Source organism: Diuraphis noxia, unplaced genomic scaffold (genome assembly GCF_037042655.1).
Source record: "Diuraphis noxia isolate RWA-SAM2 unplaced genomic scaffold, SU_Dnox_SAM2 contig0001, whole genome shotgun sequence".
NCBI classification, from domain to species: Eukaryota; Metazoa; Arthropoda; class Insecta; order Hemiptera; family Aphididae; genus Diuraphis; species Diuraphis noxia.
Window position 1 is genome coordinate 72,676,129 of NW_028301711.1, and position 19,972 is coordinate 72,696,100.

General features: G+C 28.2%; 1 protein-coding gene and 1 pseudogene across 1 annotated transcript in view; one reads left to right on the forward strand and one right to left on the reverse strand.

The window, feature by feature from the left end:
• LOC149061615 (uncharacterized) overlaps positions 1 to 19,972 on the reverse strand; it is a 587,539-nt pseudogene that overhangs the window by 399,978 nt on the left and 167,589 nt on the right.
• Positions 1 to 19,972, forward strand: part of Apoltp (Apolipoprotein lipid transfer particle) — a 124,495-nt gene that overhangs the window by 100,807 nt on the left and 3,716 nt on the right. The window contains exons 70-74 of the mRNA XM_089218145.1: positions 4,052 to 4,173; positions 4,358 to 4,479; positions 4,584 to 4,695; positions 13,191 to 13,322; positions 14,859 to 15,058. Of these exons, the coding sequence (XP_089074271.1) occupies positions 4,052 to 4,173; positions 4,358 to 4,479; positions 4,584 to 4,695; positions 13,191 to 13,322; positions 14,859 to 15,058 (688 nt within the window). The remainder of the gene's footprint in view (positions 1 to 4,051; positions 4,174 to 4,357; positions 4,480 to 4,583; positions 4,696 to 13,190; positions 13,323 to 14,858; positions 15,059 to 19,972) is intronic.

The window sequence follows — 19,972 nt, forward strand, 5'->3', positions numbered from 1 at the left end:
GAAACATTGATTTTTAGCCTTTTTTGCACTCTGGTAGGTACCGATATCGATAGAAACAGAAAAAATAAATTTTTACAAATCAGAATTTAGATTAGTTATTACTTATTTCAGTGTTATTATTAACCTTAAGTACAGGGATCATAATAGTATTATGCGTATTATGGTAGCAACGACAAGCTCTAATTTGTTGTATATTCTATGTAATTACTAATTATGTGTGTGTGTGTCTTGTACGGCTGTACACGATAAGTAGTAGAAATAATGCTTCGATTTGCAACTTCAATATTTTTATGGTGGCAAAGTGAATCTAGATGGTGCATTCGTGAAGTCAAAATTAAAACTCTCAGAAGTTTTCATTAGGAAAAACGGTAATTTTTACGCAAAATAGGGTTTCGGCAAAATCAATTTTGGGTTTGGGTGTAACTCTGAAACAAATTACCGTAGATAGACATTAATAATATTACATATTTAAACTAAGAAAAATAACGATATTAGTTATTTTGTTGTAATTTATAAGTAAAATTCGTGAGTATTTGAAACTTTTAGAATATATATATTAATATAATTCATATACATGAATTGATAATGACATATTCAACTGCAATTTTTTCGACAAAATCGAATTTAACCAATTATAGTACTAATGCTATCATATAGTAAAATAAATTACTTTATTCACAATAATATCATAAAATATATATCTAATTAGTAATCGAATCGTCTTGGTATATAATGATTTTATATAATTGAATTTAAATTTAACACATCCATTACAATGACGCTCTAGACAACAGACCGTTACCCGCTTACCCGCTTTTTTTTTAACCATTATATGATTGAATATCATTTTTCTGTGAGCGTCGTGTTATTATGTAAAATGTAGATAATTACTAGTATTGATGTTATTTTATTTATTCTATTATAAAATCAATGTTTTTATAATTTATAAGTCACTAAAATATTTATATTGTCTGACCGACAATCGTATAAACAAAAGCGGGGAAGTTAATGAAAAAAATAACTTGAATTAGTCTAGTTAGATTGGTGTTAATAAGTCAATCATAATTCATAACGTTAATAGTTACCAAATAATATATTTTGCTTTGATAGTTTAAAATTAATATGGAGAAAAATATAAACTTAAATCTGTTAAAAATAAGTGCTTAGATTTTTTTAATTATCCCCAAGTCCACATTAATCATTATGATTGTGCAACTTTCAAAATTTTTAAATACTTAATAATTTTGTTTCAATTTATTTTATGGTTTCTTATTTTTATTAAATGCTGTAATGGCTTAGGTGATTATAACTTTGCGTCTTCTAAATTATTAAACCAACCATAAATTAAATATTTATTTGTGTACTTTTATTTAATATCGTTAACTACACTGTGATAAAAAAATAAAAAAAAAATACTTAATTCACTTCTAATTTTAACTAAATTATCACAATATCATTCTCTGTTAACGTGTTTTAATTTAATTTATAACTTCAAATTATTTCACAAATTAAAGTTATTACTTAGAACAAGCCTTATTAATGTAGTTAAGTAAATAAATTACCTAATAAGAGAATTAACAGTAAGTTAAAAAGTTAAAACAATTTTCGGTATATTATAAATTGTATATAGGCATATAGCACTTAAAGTTATAACTTAAATTTATTTTTATATTTCTTCAATAAAAATAAACAAAGTTATGCCAAAGATAATAGGTTAAAAGATTTTATAGTTGCTATATATGATAGTTTTAAAATTATAATTATAAATATTTTATTCATTTGAAAAAATTATAAAAAAAATTTCTATGTGTAATAATAAAGAATTAAGTACTATCTATGTCAGATCCAAATAAAATATTATGTTATTATTACTGTTTCATATTTGTCATTTTATTTATAACTATTACCTACTATAAATTATTATCTTTAGTATGTACATTTTAATATCTAAAAATCTTCCAGTGATGATTTAAATTTATAAATATAGATGAACCTCATATTCATCAAATAACCTCTTGACAATTTACATTTAAACGATGGTTGTAATTTGATAAAAAAAAATATGTTTGAATCACCTCGAGGCACTTCTTAATAGTATAAATAATTTTAGTTCATATTTGAACATGCTGTGGTAGGTATTACATTAATAATAATAAAAAAAAACTAAAAACCAGAGATTAAAATAATAATTACATTATCATGGGATAAAAGGGGTGAACTCAGACCATACTTTGTGAATCAACCTGTAAATGGTGGCAGGATACAGCTGTTACTCAACTTCGCATTAAGCAAAAAACTAATAAACTATTACTACTGCACATATAAATAATTTGGAAGAGCATTTATAATAAATTGTTTAAAGGTATCTGCTTAGGACCGAACGATCACCGAATCATACGACGATAATAATATTAACATTGCTTTCGTTATTGCGTAACTATATTTGATGACAACCATAAATAATCGACCCATTAAAAATAATAAAAATGTATACCCACTCAATATAGTTTAATAGATGTACCTAATATTATAAACATTTAACATTATAACATCTCTTACGACAAAGAAGAAAAATAAGTTAGTTTTCATTCAGTATAATCGTATAATTTAGATAGGTTGTTAGATAATATACATTGTCGGTCGTCTAAAGTAATGTTATAGGTTATAATTCTATACATTATAAATAGGTATCTATATTAATGCGTTTATACGTAAATGTGTATTAAATAGAGTAAGTATCGATTTTTATTATTAAGTCATATGTACTTAATTTAATATGGTACTCATGGATTTTTTGTAAATATTTTATCACCTTACCTTTCGAAAATATTTATTTTAATAGGCTATTGTCTCGAAGAACGTAAACCACGTAGCATAAATGCGTCAAGGTTGAGCTAGTAGAGTTCATCTTAAAAATATGTCAGTCCTCGTGTTGGTACATTTTGATAAAGTTATAACGTTGAAATAAATAAAAGTGTTATTTTGACATGACAAAATATGAAATAGTAGTATAAATAGGTGAAAAATTATACCTATAAATTCACCATACAACGATATCTCATTATACCTTATATTATATTATTATATATTATAATATTTTACAGTCAATAATTACATATACTGATAAATGTATATTGAATAGTGTACACACTGCCAGGACTTTCGGTATTTCCTGGGAAATTTAAATATAAAAAAATATTCTTTTGTACAATATTTTCTACTAAATTTATTACAAAGTAATTTATATCATATTGATATATAATTTCATTATCACCTATCTATCATATATTATTCTGAATATTTTAAAACAATTAAAATAATGATGGTAATCATGTGTTTAATATTGATAACACAGCGCCATAAGAAATAAATAATTAAATTTTTGTAATATTAAAATTATTTAAACTTGTAATAGCATGCATTATATGCTGAACAATTTTAATTGTAATAAATAAAAATAATATTTAGAATTGTGTTGTCACCTATTTTTTTTTAATGTGATTTCATAGAATGACACTTAAAACTGCAACGTTTGTCTACTTTCCCTACACTTGCATTTACTTATTTTGCAAAGCTGCGTACATAGATCATTCGTCAATATTTTAGGTATAGAATTACTATAATTATTTTAAAATACCTCTTCAGAATATAATAAATAGGCAATTAATATAATTACAATTAATATAAAATTTATTAATTTTAATTTTTTTAATTTTTTTTTATCATTATTATATAATTATTAGTAATAAAGTAAATAGAAAAAGTAATAGAAAAAATACTGCATAAAAAAATATTTTGTTCATACTCAAGAAGTAAATTGACTGGGCAAGACCAAAGGATCTAGCAGTATGATGGACAGTATTTCACATTGCTGTAAAATTTATAAAAATATGAACAATATTCAACAATTGTCGATGAAAAGTATTCAGTTTGGCTGAAAACTAAAAATAGCATCAGTTTTGACTATACTAAACAATGTTATTTGACTATTTTTTATTTAAAATACAATCGTTAATAAGCCAATCATTATAGAATTTAATTGCGATTTCAGATTTTCAGCTGTTTTCTTTGGTGGCAACGGATTATTCGACGAGCCTCACAGTGTTGTAATAAACGGTCAAATTTTTGCAAGCCCAACCCTATTCTTACAGTTTTTGAGCAACATACAAATTGGTATCTATATATAATTTATATAAATTAATATCGTCATTTATAATATTGTGGGGCTATAAAATAATTATTTTATGAAGAGCTGGATTCCCGCTACACTGTATTATAGTTTATAATGATCGGACGATGTTTTCAATTTAAAATAATACAAATTCAAAACCTCTATTATTCAATCGATGTTTTACAGGTAACGGAAATTCAGACGTATTCAACGCCATTCGATTCGCGTCGAAGTTGCGTTTCAGGACGGCACATTCGATAATATTTTTACTGTTTCCGTGCAGCGACTGCGATCCGTCGAACATGATGGTAACCAAATTCTTATAACTACATTTAATTTATCACAAGTGTCTACAAGTAGAGCACGCATATAATGCCCGGTGTTTTACAACAATTATTTCGTATTATTCTAGTTGGACTATTCCGTTATCAACCACATAATTACGGAGAAAAGTATAAAGTTACATGTTTTAATGGACAAGCCATTCATTCTTGATAAGTCACGAGCGGGGAGCTCGTTATTCGGTTAGTGCACATATTTTTTTTAATTTTTTTTTTTATGTCTTATTTATATTATAATGTATTCACATGGACTCTTCCCCAATACGGTGGAACATAAAATAACTATACACCTAAAAAACTTATACTGTTCAATTCTCCAAGGGGAGCGCTACTTAATATTGCGTTTTAATTTATTTATAATAATTGTGATCGGTCGTTTAATAGTACCTGTATACAGTAAATAATAATATCTATGTATAGTAACTACATACATGTATGTTTATTGGTTAAATAATATAGGTACACATTGAACTACTCTGGAGACTAAACAATGAAATGTAGCTAGATAAATGTTCAACACGCGGAACGAACCGACTGTTGTTATAAACTGTATGATATTGTAATATAGGTAGGTACTAATATTTAAAGGCTTCGTCGTGTCATGCTGTATGATGGTACTCTGTGTCAGACCGTGTATAATAATAATAATAATAATAATATTATTATTATTATTATTGGTACCTACTGCAACTGCATTGTATCGCATTATATAGATGCACTGTATTATATATAATTATATCCAGTGGGTTGTGTTGCGAAGTATTACAATTTACACGAAACTATTAAATAGGTACCTACTTCAAGTATACTGTGTTCGAAAGAAATCGAAAACCCCTCAGCCCAGCGATTCGAATTCGGATCATTTATTTTCTCTATTCGAAATCGGTCATGCCTGCGAGCAGTACTACCTTCTCATCTGGTTTTGATTCGTGCTAAATCAATAATTATAGCACCCTGTACAATGTCTCGACCGCCGTGATTCCTACGTTTTGATTGGTCACGTGCTATTTTCTTATTTGGGCTTTGTAACCAAAAAATAAACATCATGCGTACTATATAAAAAAAAATTGAGATAGGATTTTGCAATGGCGGTGATACTTGCAATGTCATGTATAATCAGTATATTATCGTATACAGTGGTAGTCTTATGTAAAGTAATTATAGCTTACATTTTTCATCCTCATACTAAATTTTTCCTAAACAATGTACCTATTTTAGATATAGCAATGATTTTAATTATAATAATACATAAAATGGTTATGGCATCTAATTATGGCGTGCTCTAAGGGAATCTAACATAATTTAATATTGCATACACATTTTCCAATCAATATATTTCGTACGATAAGATATATGTACTATTTTATATCTCAAATCATACTTTTCACTAAGACTTAAAAGTTCAAACAGTCTCAGAAGTAGTATTATCTACTTATTATAAGCTCATCCACTTCCGCTTTGCTAATCATTAAAACTCCTTGATCCTTGCCCTTGACTGGTGTAGAGGTTTTGCATAAAAGAAAATATTTTTATAAAAAAACACGTCAAAAGTGTCAGGTGATTCCTTCGTGGCAATTCCTATTATGAATGGATTTAAAGATTGAATATTTCAAATAAATGCTTACAAAGTGTAAAAAATTACATTATCGATAAATAAATAGTTTTTGAAAAAAAATATGTTTAGGTAATCTTAGTACCTATTCGAAACGTATTATAAGAGCTGAAATATCTATTTATCTAGTTACATATATGAATATACTTAAGAAATGTCTGTATCTTCTTCTACAGTTATTTTAAACCACTTCGACCACTACGTCTTAAGTTATAAGTTAATATCAAAATTATAATATTTATATCATATTATATGTATATAAACCACTATATTGAGTATATTTCTATAAATCACAAGGGTCGTGGACGTCTGAAATATTTGAGCGCCACATATACATACAATATTCAATACTCATGTTATATTTATGCTTTTCGCTAACGCGATCAATTTTCGATTTTTCCCCTCGTTCGGACTGTAGTATGTTATACAACCTATTGCTATTAAGGCACACCAATTACCATTTACCACATATAAAAAGGTATAAGTGTATAACAAAATATAATATTGAACAACCGCCGTTGCCACCGCGTGATGGTTTATAAAAGGAATGAAGTAAATAAATAAGTAGAAAGAGAAAAATAAATTGCGTGTTCTGCGTAGGTACCCATCTACGACGCGTGTGGTGTATGCATATACCTACGTCATCGCGGCGCAGTAATGCTTTGCGCATGCATCGCGACGGCCCAGCCCAATATTACGACCAAAGTCTTATAAATCATAATGAAAGATATTGGAATAGTAACATTTCGATACAAATTAAAATTATACGTGCGAACGGTGCTATACAGCCTCAGAATGAACTCTCGCTACGTTTCAGAACAATAATTTATGGCACATATCTACTGAAGAGTACCCAGGTGGTAATCAAACAGTGGTAGAGGGAGAGGGGTCTTTCTCTATTTTAAATATAAAATTGTTTTCTCGTCTAAACACAATCGTACACGTTAAGTACATTGAAAACATGAAATGTCATATTCATAATAAGTAACAAATAATAATATGATATTATGCACTTATTTTTCATTACAATATTAAAATTAAATTTATAAACATAACATAGTCATTAATCATAATTAAAAAAAAAAAAAAACAACTAATAAATTGTAACTACAGTTAATTACATTATCATCTCAAAGATTTATAAATATAATATTTACCTAATATTTTTTTCAGAAAAAAAAATAGTGACATTATGCATAGATATGACTAACAATTACAATAATATAGAACAGGGGTGACGAACCTTTTTTGGGTCTAGTTCTAAACTTTTGCAATCAAAAGTTTGACAATTTTTTATGTACCCCTCAGCAAAGTTCGTAAATACTAAATTGAACATAATAAATATAGCATGATAATATAGAAACATAATCAATTTTACATAGGAATATCATAATTTTCAAAATGTATATAATTTTTTCTTTGAGTTTTGTACAATTAAAATTTTATGAACAGCATATATTATGCTGTTCATAATTTTAATTTTTCGCTTGTCATTAATATTTGACAAACGTGCTCTTTTGGCACGCGTGCTGTGGGTTTGCCACCACTGATACAGAGGTACATATATACAGGTTAACTACCTACCCCGCACTGATGATATAATTGTTTATGATATACATTTAAGATGCGTACGGATCGATTGGTGTACAAATCACGAGTCATGTGTTCAACTATTTAAAATGGGTAAAATTACTAAAATTTAAAAATAATTGGTTTATATATTATTATTGTTATTAGTATGTCACTGAAGAAAACGCAGGCTATCGTTTATTGTAGCTTGTACGTCATTATTAACAGTCTGATCTCAAGTGATTAGTACGAAGCCATAAGCTCTGAAACAATTCTAGACGCTGGACGGTGAGGATAAGCCTGTTGTTATCTTTATATTTTTAGCGGGGAATACGATATAAATGTGTGTAAATAATAGTATATTATGGTCGTTTTACCCTTTAAATTGGTTTTGTGCGTTCCCTCAGAGATTCGAGCAAAAATATTGGCTCACAAGTCTTGAGTATTAACCATACATTTAGATTATATAGACTGAAATACGAACAAAGATGTTACTCAATTCCTTTACAATAAATATCAAAAATTTAATTTTCCCACTGTAGTTTTTGAAATAATTGCAAAAATTATCTGTATTTTAGTTTTTGTAGTTTATTTGAAATTTTTATCAATTTTAGATTCTTAAAATACAGTGAAAGAATAGGTTGTATAATGTATTTACAATGATGTGTGTGTTTTTTTTCTGTCTGTTATCAACATTAATTTTGGTAGTAAAAATTCTTCGATTTTCAATATTACTATAGTTTTTTTGGTAGAAAAGTGAATTTAGTTTGTACTTTTGAGAGATCAAAATTCAAAACTCCCAGTACTATTAAAAAGCTTGACTGAAAGAAAAAAATAATTTTAATGTACCTAACTCAATTTTTGAAAAAAATCGATTTAATGTTTTAATGTAACTTAAAAACTAATAACCGTAGGTAGATACTTAGAATTTCTAACAAATATTTATATTAAATATCACACTATTTTGACTTTTTGAGAATTTTATACAGTCTCACCATCATGTTCAGTCCTTTTTTCTTCAATTTCGCAAGTATTTAAATATATTTTTTTAAATTGTTTAATAATATACTACAATTAAATATTATATCTTAAAATTCTTGAGATTTTTTGTACTACTTAAGGAGTGTCCAGTGGAGTTTTTTGTAAAACCATTTTTAAGGAATGTTGTCCTTAGTACAAACGTTTTAATAAATAAGAAACTACTCATTCGAATTTTAAATTAGATACATCAAAAAGTTCAGTGGAATAACCTTGTATGCTAATAGATTTGTCGATTCCACATTGTAAAGAAAAAGTGTCAATACAATTACATGATCATATTTTTAAAAACGAAATTTCGTATGAACGACTTATAAATCATTCAATTTGCTTTAAAAATATGAATTTCGTTCACGTTCGCGTTCTATTTGATATAATATAATAGAGAGCGACGATGACGTTCACGTGTCGTCTGAAATATATCAACGTGAACGCGATGCACGCACGTTCTTTCCTAACACTAAATGTGGCGTATATATTATAGTAAAACGAACTATACCTAAACGATATACGAAGCATTATTGTATTATATTGTACTTATTGTAGTATTATGATATAGCGCTTAAGTGGATGTCAGCATAATATGTATAATGTTTTCTCTCTCAAACCCAAGCGCTACATAGATAAAAAGCTTTCTCTCAAACTCGTTTAATAAGATTTTTGAGTAATTACCTATATATAATATATATGGAAGATAATATTTTTGAGACTATTACATGTTTTGGTTTTATATTGAATTTTTATTTTTATTTGTATTTAACTTAAAAAAAAAAAAAATGAAAATTGAAATGATGTTTTTAGACAAATCGATATGTCATTCCTTCTGCAATAGCATTATTTTCTATAGTTTTTATAATGCACGTTTTTACTTTAACATTACTCAAAAACACACTAAAAAAAAACAAAAACAAAATTATTATGTGTAAATTAGTTTTGTCTGTGTGGCGCGTAGGCGGTCGGAGAGATAAAATAAACAGTGCACTGATATTCTCTTGTTAATACCGATTTTCGATGAGCTCGCGATCGCCGTCTGCAGCAACCTCTAAGGTCGAAGACGTGCAGCCGCGCGTTCCTTATACCCATTATGATAATAATTAAATCTATACGAACATAATATAGGTTAGGTTAGATATCTATCGCAGCACCGACACGGGCCAAATGATATCATATCACGGCACAGCACAATGATATGATATAATATATTAATTCGTCGGTACCGCGTCCGCTAACCGCGAAATCCCGTATACATCTCGTGCATATATGATCACGACGACAGTAATAATAATAATAATAATAATCATAATAGTCATACTAGGTATACAAGATGTAACAGATAAAACTGACTTTTGGAATAAATTTTATTCAAATTAATATTTTTCTTCATTAAGCGACACTTATATGTATGATACATTTTTTTTATGTTTATTTTTAGTACTGAAAATGAAAAAAAATTTTAGATAAATTCAAAATAGCCTATTTGTGAATCTGATTATAAAAACAAATTTGATGATAAAAAGATTTATTTAATTCCAGTAGTTTATTTTTTATATTTTTTTGATTTAATTAATATGGTATATGGAACTTGATAACTTTTTTAAAAATATGATTTTTGAGAATAAACTGACATGAGTATATTTCTTAACGTATTTACTTATCATATAATATTAACAATTTTTGTCATACGTTGAATTAAAGTAATTTTTTTTTTTTGGTCAAATCTTTCTGTTACACTGTATAAATTGTGGTATTATTATGTGTGCCCGCCGTAATATCGTAAACGACCGCGTTTGGTTTTTGCGCAAACGCGTGCAGATCCTCTCATCCTGCAATCGCACGCAAATTTTGAAACGTACATACGACGTGCCTTGTATTATACATTCTAATAATGCATACGGTGTACTGCACTCGTAGGCGTTCCAGGAAGAATGTATAAAGTCACTATTTCTTAATTCTCGTAGAGAGAAAAAAACTGTATACTTATTTTGGCTTAATAGCTCAGGTTTCTTAACCTTTTTGCATATTAGACTACAGATACAGCATAATATAATATAGTATGCTTGAGTCACACACAATATTTTGATTCTGATGATATTACCTATTTTATATTTAAATATGTTAATTAAATATACATTCCTCGTTCCGCTCAGAATCTAAAAAGGTATTTTAAGTATTTTTTAACTAAACGTGAGTATGATAATTATAACTTATAAGTATAATAAGAATTAGATATACTTATGCCTATAGTTAAATGTAATTTTTTTTTTACCAGAAAAGAACTAGAACCTGGTGGGAATTGTTTAGCACAACACTGCCATCCGGTAGTTCCATGGTTTTAGCTATAACTTCCTCTTCTTAATTTTTGACTTCCAAAACAATGCAGATGTCTCTGTTATTGCACTGTTATCGAGTTCTTGGAGAGTGCAAAAGTAATACTCATATAGGTTCAAACCGTTTGTCACTCTATCCTTATTTTTGTTTTCCAAAATAATTATGCTGCACCTCTCTCTAGACAATAATTGGGAATTTAAATCGTTATAATAACTTGGATTACAGTTTTCATGGAGAGAAATGAGACTTCGGTTAGAGTGTTCACGACACTTTAATAGGTGCCCATTATAATACAACCCTGTACGCATTCATATTATATTATAAAATCTTGGCTCACTTCGCGGAGCAATGCAGGCCCTGAGCACTATTTTTTACCGATTCTGTCTTAACAAATTAAAGTCAAACACCATGGTAAAAATAATAAATAATATCTAAACGATACCTATAAATATAGTTGTATAGTACACTAGGCTATACCTCCACGCTCTATGATGGTAACAGACAACAGTTGAGCAATACAGGCCATTTTCAAGAGTGCAAAGACCTCGCGTGCCTTCATAGAACGAATATTATGGTAGTATATAATATTATTAGATCGTACCTAGTGAATGTACTGCATTTATTGTATAACTTCAGCACGGACTGTGGGTAGGCACTAGGCAGGTATATATTATATTGCGAATAAATAATATTAACCGAGAGCGTACCTGTTCCTGCAGTCGGTCATGATGGTGTAACGTCGCGTAGGTATAGTATACTATTGTACCTATGCATAATATTATATCTGATAAATAATAATCGCGCGTTGTATTTGTGCGGCGTGATATCATTATATACGTATGCATTTTCAGACAACAGGTCGAAGAAAAAAAATTGTATATATTATTGCGGCGGCGCTCGTGCGGTTTCGTCGATATAACACGGAGGCCTGCAAATGTATACCTACCTATATTATACGAGTATTATACGGTACAAAATAAAATAGGTATGAAACACACGCCCAATAATCCAATATACCATTCATCGACCGAGACACAGTGACTATGTACGTCTCAGTGAAGACGCAATCATAATAATAATACATCATAATATATGTATACATAATAATATGATAATATAATAATTTATTACATTAGTAAGCGTATAAATCGGTGCATTGCAGGAACATTTTTTCTTATCATAGCTGATATCTATGTCTATACAACTCAGTTATTTAAATGATTTCATGCCAAAATAAGCGTTCGGTCTTAAAATATTATACATAAAGTTATTGCTATTATTAAGATGGTCTTAAGTAAAACGAATTTTTTAATTTTTATGCGACAATAATAAAATTATTTTATTTTATTTTCGAAAACGTCCATTTCACAATGTAATTAGGTGATAATAATTAAATTGTGGTTGTTTGTTGTATAATAAGAAGAGACATAAACATAAAATATAAACTAGTACCTAAATATTATTTTATATTCTATTTTCTGAAAAAATTTATTAAAGCCTCATTGATGCTCCTGAACTTTGAGAATTACAGCATAATTTCCGTGTTCATGGAATTTAACTTATATCTAATTTTTACATTTCCTTATGCAACAGTCTGAAATTATCCAAGATTGATTATTATTCACTTATTAAAATTATTATTTATTAAATAATATTGATTGTACAAACACAATAAAAATAGCTTACATTTTAAACAACTATAAAAATGAGGCATAATCAATAACAAAAAATTTCATTTTAATATGTGAATAATTATTTTAGATGATTGCAGACCGTTGCACGAGGGAATGTAAAAATTAGAAATTATACGTTTGAGTCAAATGAGGTCGTTATACATTTTGCAGAAGATAATATAGATATTAGGTTGGGTTTCTATATCGTACGTTGAAATAAAGTATACAAGTAGACACTATACAGGTAGAGGAGTACAGGTGATGCGTATAGTGATAATGCGTATTATTATATTATAAAATATGGAATATATAGGTGTAAACGGTTATGTAAATTAAAAAATATAAATGTATATAATAAACTTGCATTGTACTTGTAGATAAATAAATAATGTAATATTTTAATTGTATATGAAATATAGTACCTAGTAATGTTTTGTCATTGGGTGTGTGTGTTTTAGGCGTCGATGCCGAGACGGCGTACACGAGAAACGACTTCAAGGCGCTAAAGGGAGACGCGGGCCTCAGAAAACAGGTGAAATTAACGAAGAACATGCTGGGATACTGCACACCGATCGTTTTGGAATCGAACGGTTTGTCTCGATTGAACTACTGATAGTTTTAAGCGCGCTGAAATTTTATACAAATATACGTCCCGCGAAGAATTTACCGTTTTAAAGTGGTCTCGCTGACAAGTTATTGTATAGTTAGATACGAGCTGCGGATTGTCTATTGTTACACTACAACACTTTAAATAAGTAAATCCTCGCGAGGTACAACACTACTATAGTCATACGTATACGTCATAGGTATATTCATATGCGATCGATGTCTTTAAAGTATATAAAGTGTTCAGTCTCACTGTGTTTGTCCTCGTATTTGCGTATAATACCTACTATATAGACGCTTGCCTACCGTTATATAACACACAAGTCCCGCTCTACTCTCTTCTCGTCTAAACTTTAAAAATAACTCAATCGTTTGAATACTTAATAGTATTGGTCATTCTTTTAAAACAATTCTATAAATAAGCGGTCAATAAATTAACTATTTACTTGTCTCTGATGAGTAGTAGCACGAAGACACGCGTCATATTGAAATTTGTTTATTTATTAAGTTTAAAGTATAAACTGTATACTATGATCTATAATATGAAATATTATAATAACTATAACTCTAATACAGTAAACATTTTCAATAATCACTTACCTACTTCAAAAATATAAATCAGAAAAAAAATATTATTAACGGGCACAAACACTGTGTAAGCAAAAAATATGCTATATAGAGGGCGTTTTTTAAGTTTATCTAAGATCTATATTTTTCTATTCTTGAGATTTTCCATACATCATAAGAAGTTATTTGGGGATACGTACAATATTCTTTTTTTATTAGAGACCACTCTTTTCTTCTTTTTAGAGGATAATTATTCTGAATAACGACATTAACGTATCATAATCAAAAATTCGAGTTGTGAACTTTGTGCAGTAACTAACATAAGGGTAATAGCTAGATTAATAATAATGAGTTTAATATACATGGGGGTTACAAATGATTTAAAAATATTAATCTATGATCTATCAACATTTTTAAATGTAAAAAAAATGGTCTATTATACTTAAAAATTAAAAGTATAACAAATATTATATCTAATATTACATCAATATTTTTTATTTTTTAAATCCTTTTAAAACTATTATCTTTTGTACTACCATTTTGATAATCAAGAAACTACTTGTTCAAATTTCGAAAAAGTACCTCAAATGTTAAAAAAAATAAATATTTTCTAAATAATTTGGAGTAATAAGGAGAAGTTCTAATTTGAAAAATAGATAATAAAAAATCTAAAAAATCTAAAAAATCCAAGAATTTTAAAATATAGTCTTTGAGTAGGTAGGTATATTAAAAAAATATCAAAAATCAGAACTATTGAATAAATTTGATATTAAATGAAAATATAGTGGTGGGCTTGCTAGGTGAATCACACTGTATAATATATCTATACCTTTCATATTATCATACATATAATTACGTATTCGCATCAAATCTGATTGAATTTAGTGAATTGATATGATGTTTCGTTTTGTATTGTACCTACACGATAATACTATTATTACTATCTGATGCAGGTTCGTTGTTCACGTCGAAAAAAATGGAAACCGACAACTTAAACCTTGTGAAAAAGTTTTTGCAAGTTTTCGCTAAAAGGATCGCCAAGACAGCGCCGGCGCCAAAATGTCAGACGTGCGAATGCAACTCGGACGATAATGGAATCAGCCACATGGACTGTTATCCTTGTTCGTACCCTACGGCCGCCAACATCGAATACGTAAGCAATAAGTAAAACACAGTAAACACAAAACACTATTTTATACGTGCACCTATGGTGCAGCAATTATCGTGTATATATTTTATTCGTACAATAATAATATTGTATGTAATGTTATGGTTAGGTAGGTATTGTATTATGTTTAGACCGATGTTTATAATAATATCATAGGTAGGTATTGTAATATTGTAAAAAAAAAACGAGCCGTAAGAATCCCTGATTTCTGTAAACGGTCACTGCAGCATGTCATTACAACAAATAAATAATTGTGAGTAAATGTAGGTAAACGATAACAATATTCCGTCTTCGTTTTGGAACGCGTTCAGAACTGCCATGTACGGTCGCAGTGCGCGCATTTTCCCGGTGGAAAACATTAACGACAAAATAATATGCCCATTGTGGTTTATACCTCTGCAGTGGTTCCCAAATGTATATTAGTCTCGGAGTGCACACCAAAATTTTTACTGGTAAAAAAATTTGTCCGTGGCCCCAGGGTTCATATATTATTATTATAGGACTGTAAACCTGTTCCAGACCGCATAATGTACGTACCTATATGTATTATTATTTATTATGTATTTACGATAATATTTTAAAACATCGTTGAAGAACAACCAATTTGAGATCTTATATCTCATTTATTCCAAGCAATAATATTAAGATTACTATACTATTATGCATCGTTTACCAGGTACAATATAATTTACTTATTTCATTATGTTGACAGATTTTGTTTCATTTATTGAATTAGGTAGATACCACTAAATACAAAATCAATTTTCTTCAAAATTATTATTCCGCAGTAAACATTTCAGTTTTTTTGCAATTTTGTTTTCCCGATTATTTCATTAAATTCTGGGAATTTTCCTCCAAGTGTAAATTAAATCAAATTAACTACCGGAAACCATACTCAGGAGTTATATATAATTGATGTACTTTTACTGCTCCAAATGATTGCAGATACAAAAAATAAAAACACATTCAACTAAAATCCAAACCAAAATAGCTTAGTACACATTTTGTATGTTCGCTTGGGGTTTATTTTTGTTTAGGTAGTATAGTTATTAGTTATACCTTCTATAACAGACTGACTTTTCAATTAAATTTCGCCATACTATGTTCTATTTATTGTTCATTATATTACGGTATTATTACTATATAACATTTTATATAAATAATATAATATTAATGATATGATATAATAACGTGAAACGACAATGATCATTATATTTAGCGATAACGAACACTGTCGTTTGTAGTCTAAGCTGTTCGTGGAAAATTGACGGATCGCATAAGCATCCAGGACCTGTGTGGGTTTTCAACAATTTGACCTGTCGGCAAACAAATTGCAAATTCAAAAATTAAACTAAATTATGAACTATTACGCATCCTAGAAAATATCTACGAAAAAGAAACATAAAAAAAGTAAAAACGAATCGCTAGTATAGGTACTATACAAGATGATTGACCGAAGATGCTTATACTTCCATAATTTTCTGTAATAACTAATTGTCGTTTCTAAATATGTGTTTTGGAATTTAACTTCGTTAACTATCCTTTTTGCGTATGTAATGGAAATAACTAAAATACATTTTTAAACGTGGAGAAAATTATACTTTTCTTTTTTTTTTTGTAGTTTTCTTTGTGCAAAATACATGTGTCCCAAAGAATCGCATCTGTTTCATAAAATCATAATTAATGTAAAACCATTATTAAGAACTAAAATAATTCTACCTAACCTAACCTACTGTATAAATAAAATAAGTAGTTTGATTTTAATTTAGTATCGCCAACCTTGTAAAAAATAATTCAATAAAAACGGTAGTTTACTCATAAAAAAATAAGTTTAAATCACCCCAGGGTATTACATAAACGATATAAAAAATCTAAATATTTAAAAGTACAGTCTTAAAAAGGTATACTTAAAAATTCCGAAAGTTAGAAGTTGAATTAATTTATTATTAATTAATAAAAGGAGTTGAGTGGTTTGATGAATCTCAATGTTTTCACTGTTCGAGGTCATGTTAAGTTTTACAATTTTACTGAAAACTCAAAAATCATACTCATTTATACATTAACAGCTAATAATTATGTATTAGATATAAATTATGAAAATCCCTATTAAAGTCGACTACATTCTATGCTAGTGTAGCCTAATATTAAAACTAAAAAATGTATATTATTATGAAAGCTAGTGCTCTGAATATCTTATGACCTACAAAAATAATATAACAACGTCCTAGGAAATCTTGAACAAATTTATTTTTCTTGAAGCAAAATAATATTTAGTATATTGATTTGTAAAAATTGAATTTTAACCTAGTAGTTTATTAGATATAACTTTATAAGTAAAGCGAATGTTTGTGATTTTGCATGTTTTTAGTTTGTCCTATTTCTTGGATTCTTGGATTCTTAGATTTCAAATTTGTTTCTTGTCAAGATTTAAATACTAATATTTTATTTCGCATATAAGTGTTTATTTTGTGTAACTTTTAAGGAACTACTTGTAATTGTATTTGAATAGAGAATTAAAAATGTATGTTGTCATTTATTGAAGTAAAATAAATATTAAGTTATAATGATAAATTCTGTGTAGCGAATATAGAGACTAAATACTAATAGTTAACGTAATTACTACGCCTATAGCTATAGGTCCACATACAATTATTAATGAACGAATAATGTTTCCTGCAGTTAGAACATTTTTATAGTCTTTTTCGTTCAATCTCTCTCATAATATGAGAATTTCATAGGTTATAAAAAATTTAAAAATCCAGAATTTAATCAAATGTATAATCCAATAAAAAATACAATATGTATTTGTATATTATGCCATATTATGAGATCAATGTATAATAATAATAATTCTTCCGCATGGCAAACAAAATACGTGCCACTGCGCAGTCGCTGTCGTGCTTGGGCCAAACGAATATAATATATTATAGCATACAAGGTTATTTAGAAGCTTCAACATTTTTTTTCAAAATCGTTATTTTTTTCGATTATTTGTCATTGTTGTTTTTTTTAAAGTTGTTTTTTAATTTTTTGAATGATATACGTTTTCAATTTCATATTCTGATGCAAGCGAAGTATTTAACTGTATTGAAAACATAATTTTCTGACGAGTTGTTAATTAGTTATAAGTTATATTAATATTTAAAGTTTAGATGAGGCCACGAGAGAATTAGAGTCGTACAGCTCAGCCTTACGTCAGTGATGGTAGGTACTCCGGAAAATGTTTGTTCACTATACTCTGTTCATGTAAACTTTAAATAGGTACCTACTTATAATATTAACTATACTCATCCAACATTTGAAACAGTTTTAGGTATAAATTGAAGTACTCAGTAAAATATCATGTCATTTTTTTTTCTTCAAAAATGTTGTTTTGCAAAATTCATACCGATGAATATAAACCTGTGGCTGATTCGTAAAATAAGTTTACGTCACACAATTACTGATTAAACGCAACTGTTGTAGTGCGGCTGCTACGATATTATATTGCGTTCAAGGCGAGAACTATATAATAATAATATTATTAAAACGATAATAGAATGTTACAGTAACAAATTTCCTGCCTTCCTGGTGGTACCTGCTCACAATATTATTATATTATAGTCTCAGCTGCAGCTAAGTTTCTCCGTCGTCCGGGAAGTTTTTTTCGACGCGCGATCATAGCACGCACACACATGAACGACCTGTTGCATAATAATTAATTAATTTATTATTATTTCTATTTTCATCGTATTATTATTATTATTATTATATTATGTTATTATAATATAGTTGCACTGATGACTGATGAGTGTGCGTATTGGTTTTTTGCGTGCGTATGAGTATAAAAATATACCTAGCTGTCATCACGTAGACCGCCACACAACAATGTTACGATTGTCTTTGTTTTTGAAACGCGATAATAATATCATAATTTATAGTATTGAGTTACGCGAATATTACGTTTTACATGTTTTACGCGTATTACAATATTATCATATATGTCAACCAGTAGGTACCTACGTTTAGATCGAGACCTAGGAGAACAAAGAGGAGTAGTAAGTTGGTAGGTTCCACGGAAACGGGCTATCGATTCTATGCGGTGTTGGTTCATTAATAACTAGGTATTATTGACAATAATTTTAATATAATTATACCTACAGTTTTGACGACACCTTCCGCTCTTATTTACGATTTTTTTTTCATGTGCCGAATATTACTCTCGGTGCAGATTGACTATCGTTTTTAAAAACAAAATATTATTTACAAAATAGTAAATATTATCATCGAAATAATTTAAACTATATTAAATGGTTACGAAAATCACAATTTATATGAAACGTTTTAAGTTATTTACACCGATTTAGTTCAACTATCTAAAAACAAATTGATGTGAATATGATAGATGATAACATTTAAAATTAGAACAATATATGATAATATCATTTAAAATACGAAAAAAATGATTGCCTATCAAGTAAATATTTTAAAATTTAAAATTATTAAATTTATAGAAGGTATAATAATTTTGTGGAAAGAAAGATAAAGTTTTGTAAGAATTTATTAAAATTTGACAAGTTCTTTTGCCCACGCATAAGACAACATGATTTATAAAGTATTAAAATATAATATCACCAAAATAAATTTAATCGCATTTTATTCAAACGACACTTCTTGATTGTGTGACTCACTATAATATTAAATCTATAACTATTAAAAGATGATATTTTTTATTTTTTTTTGATATTTACAATTTGGGTTTGACACCACAATAAGTAAATATAGGATAATTTATGTACAATATTATAACTTTGAATAATGTGAAGAGGGGGGGGGGGGCAAACTAGTGATGGAATCCAACGTGAATTTATTTTAAAGTAACAAATCTCTGCAATATTTTCTTTTGAGCCTATGGATGGG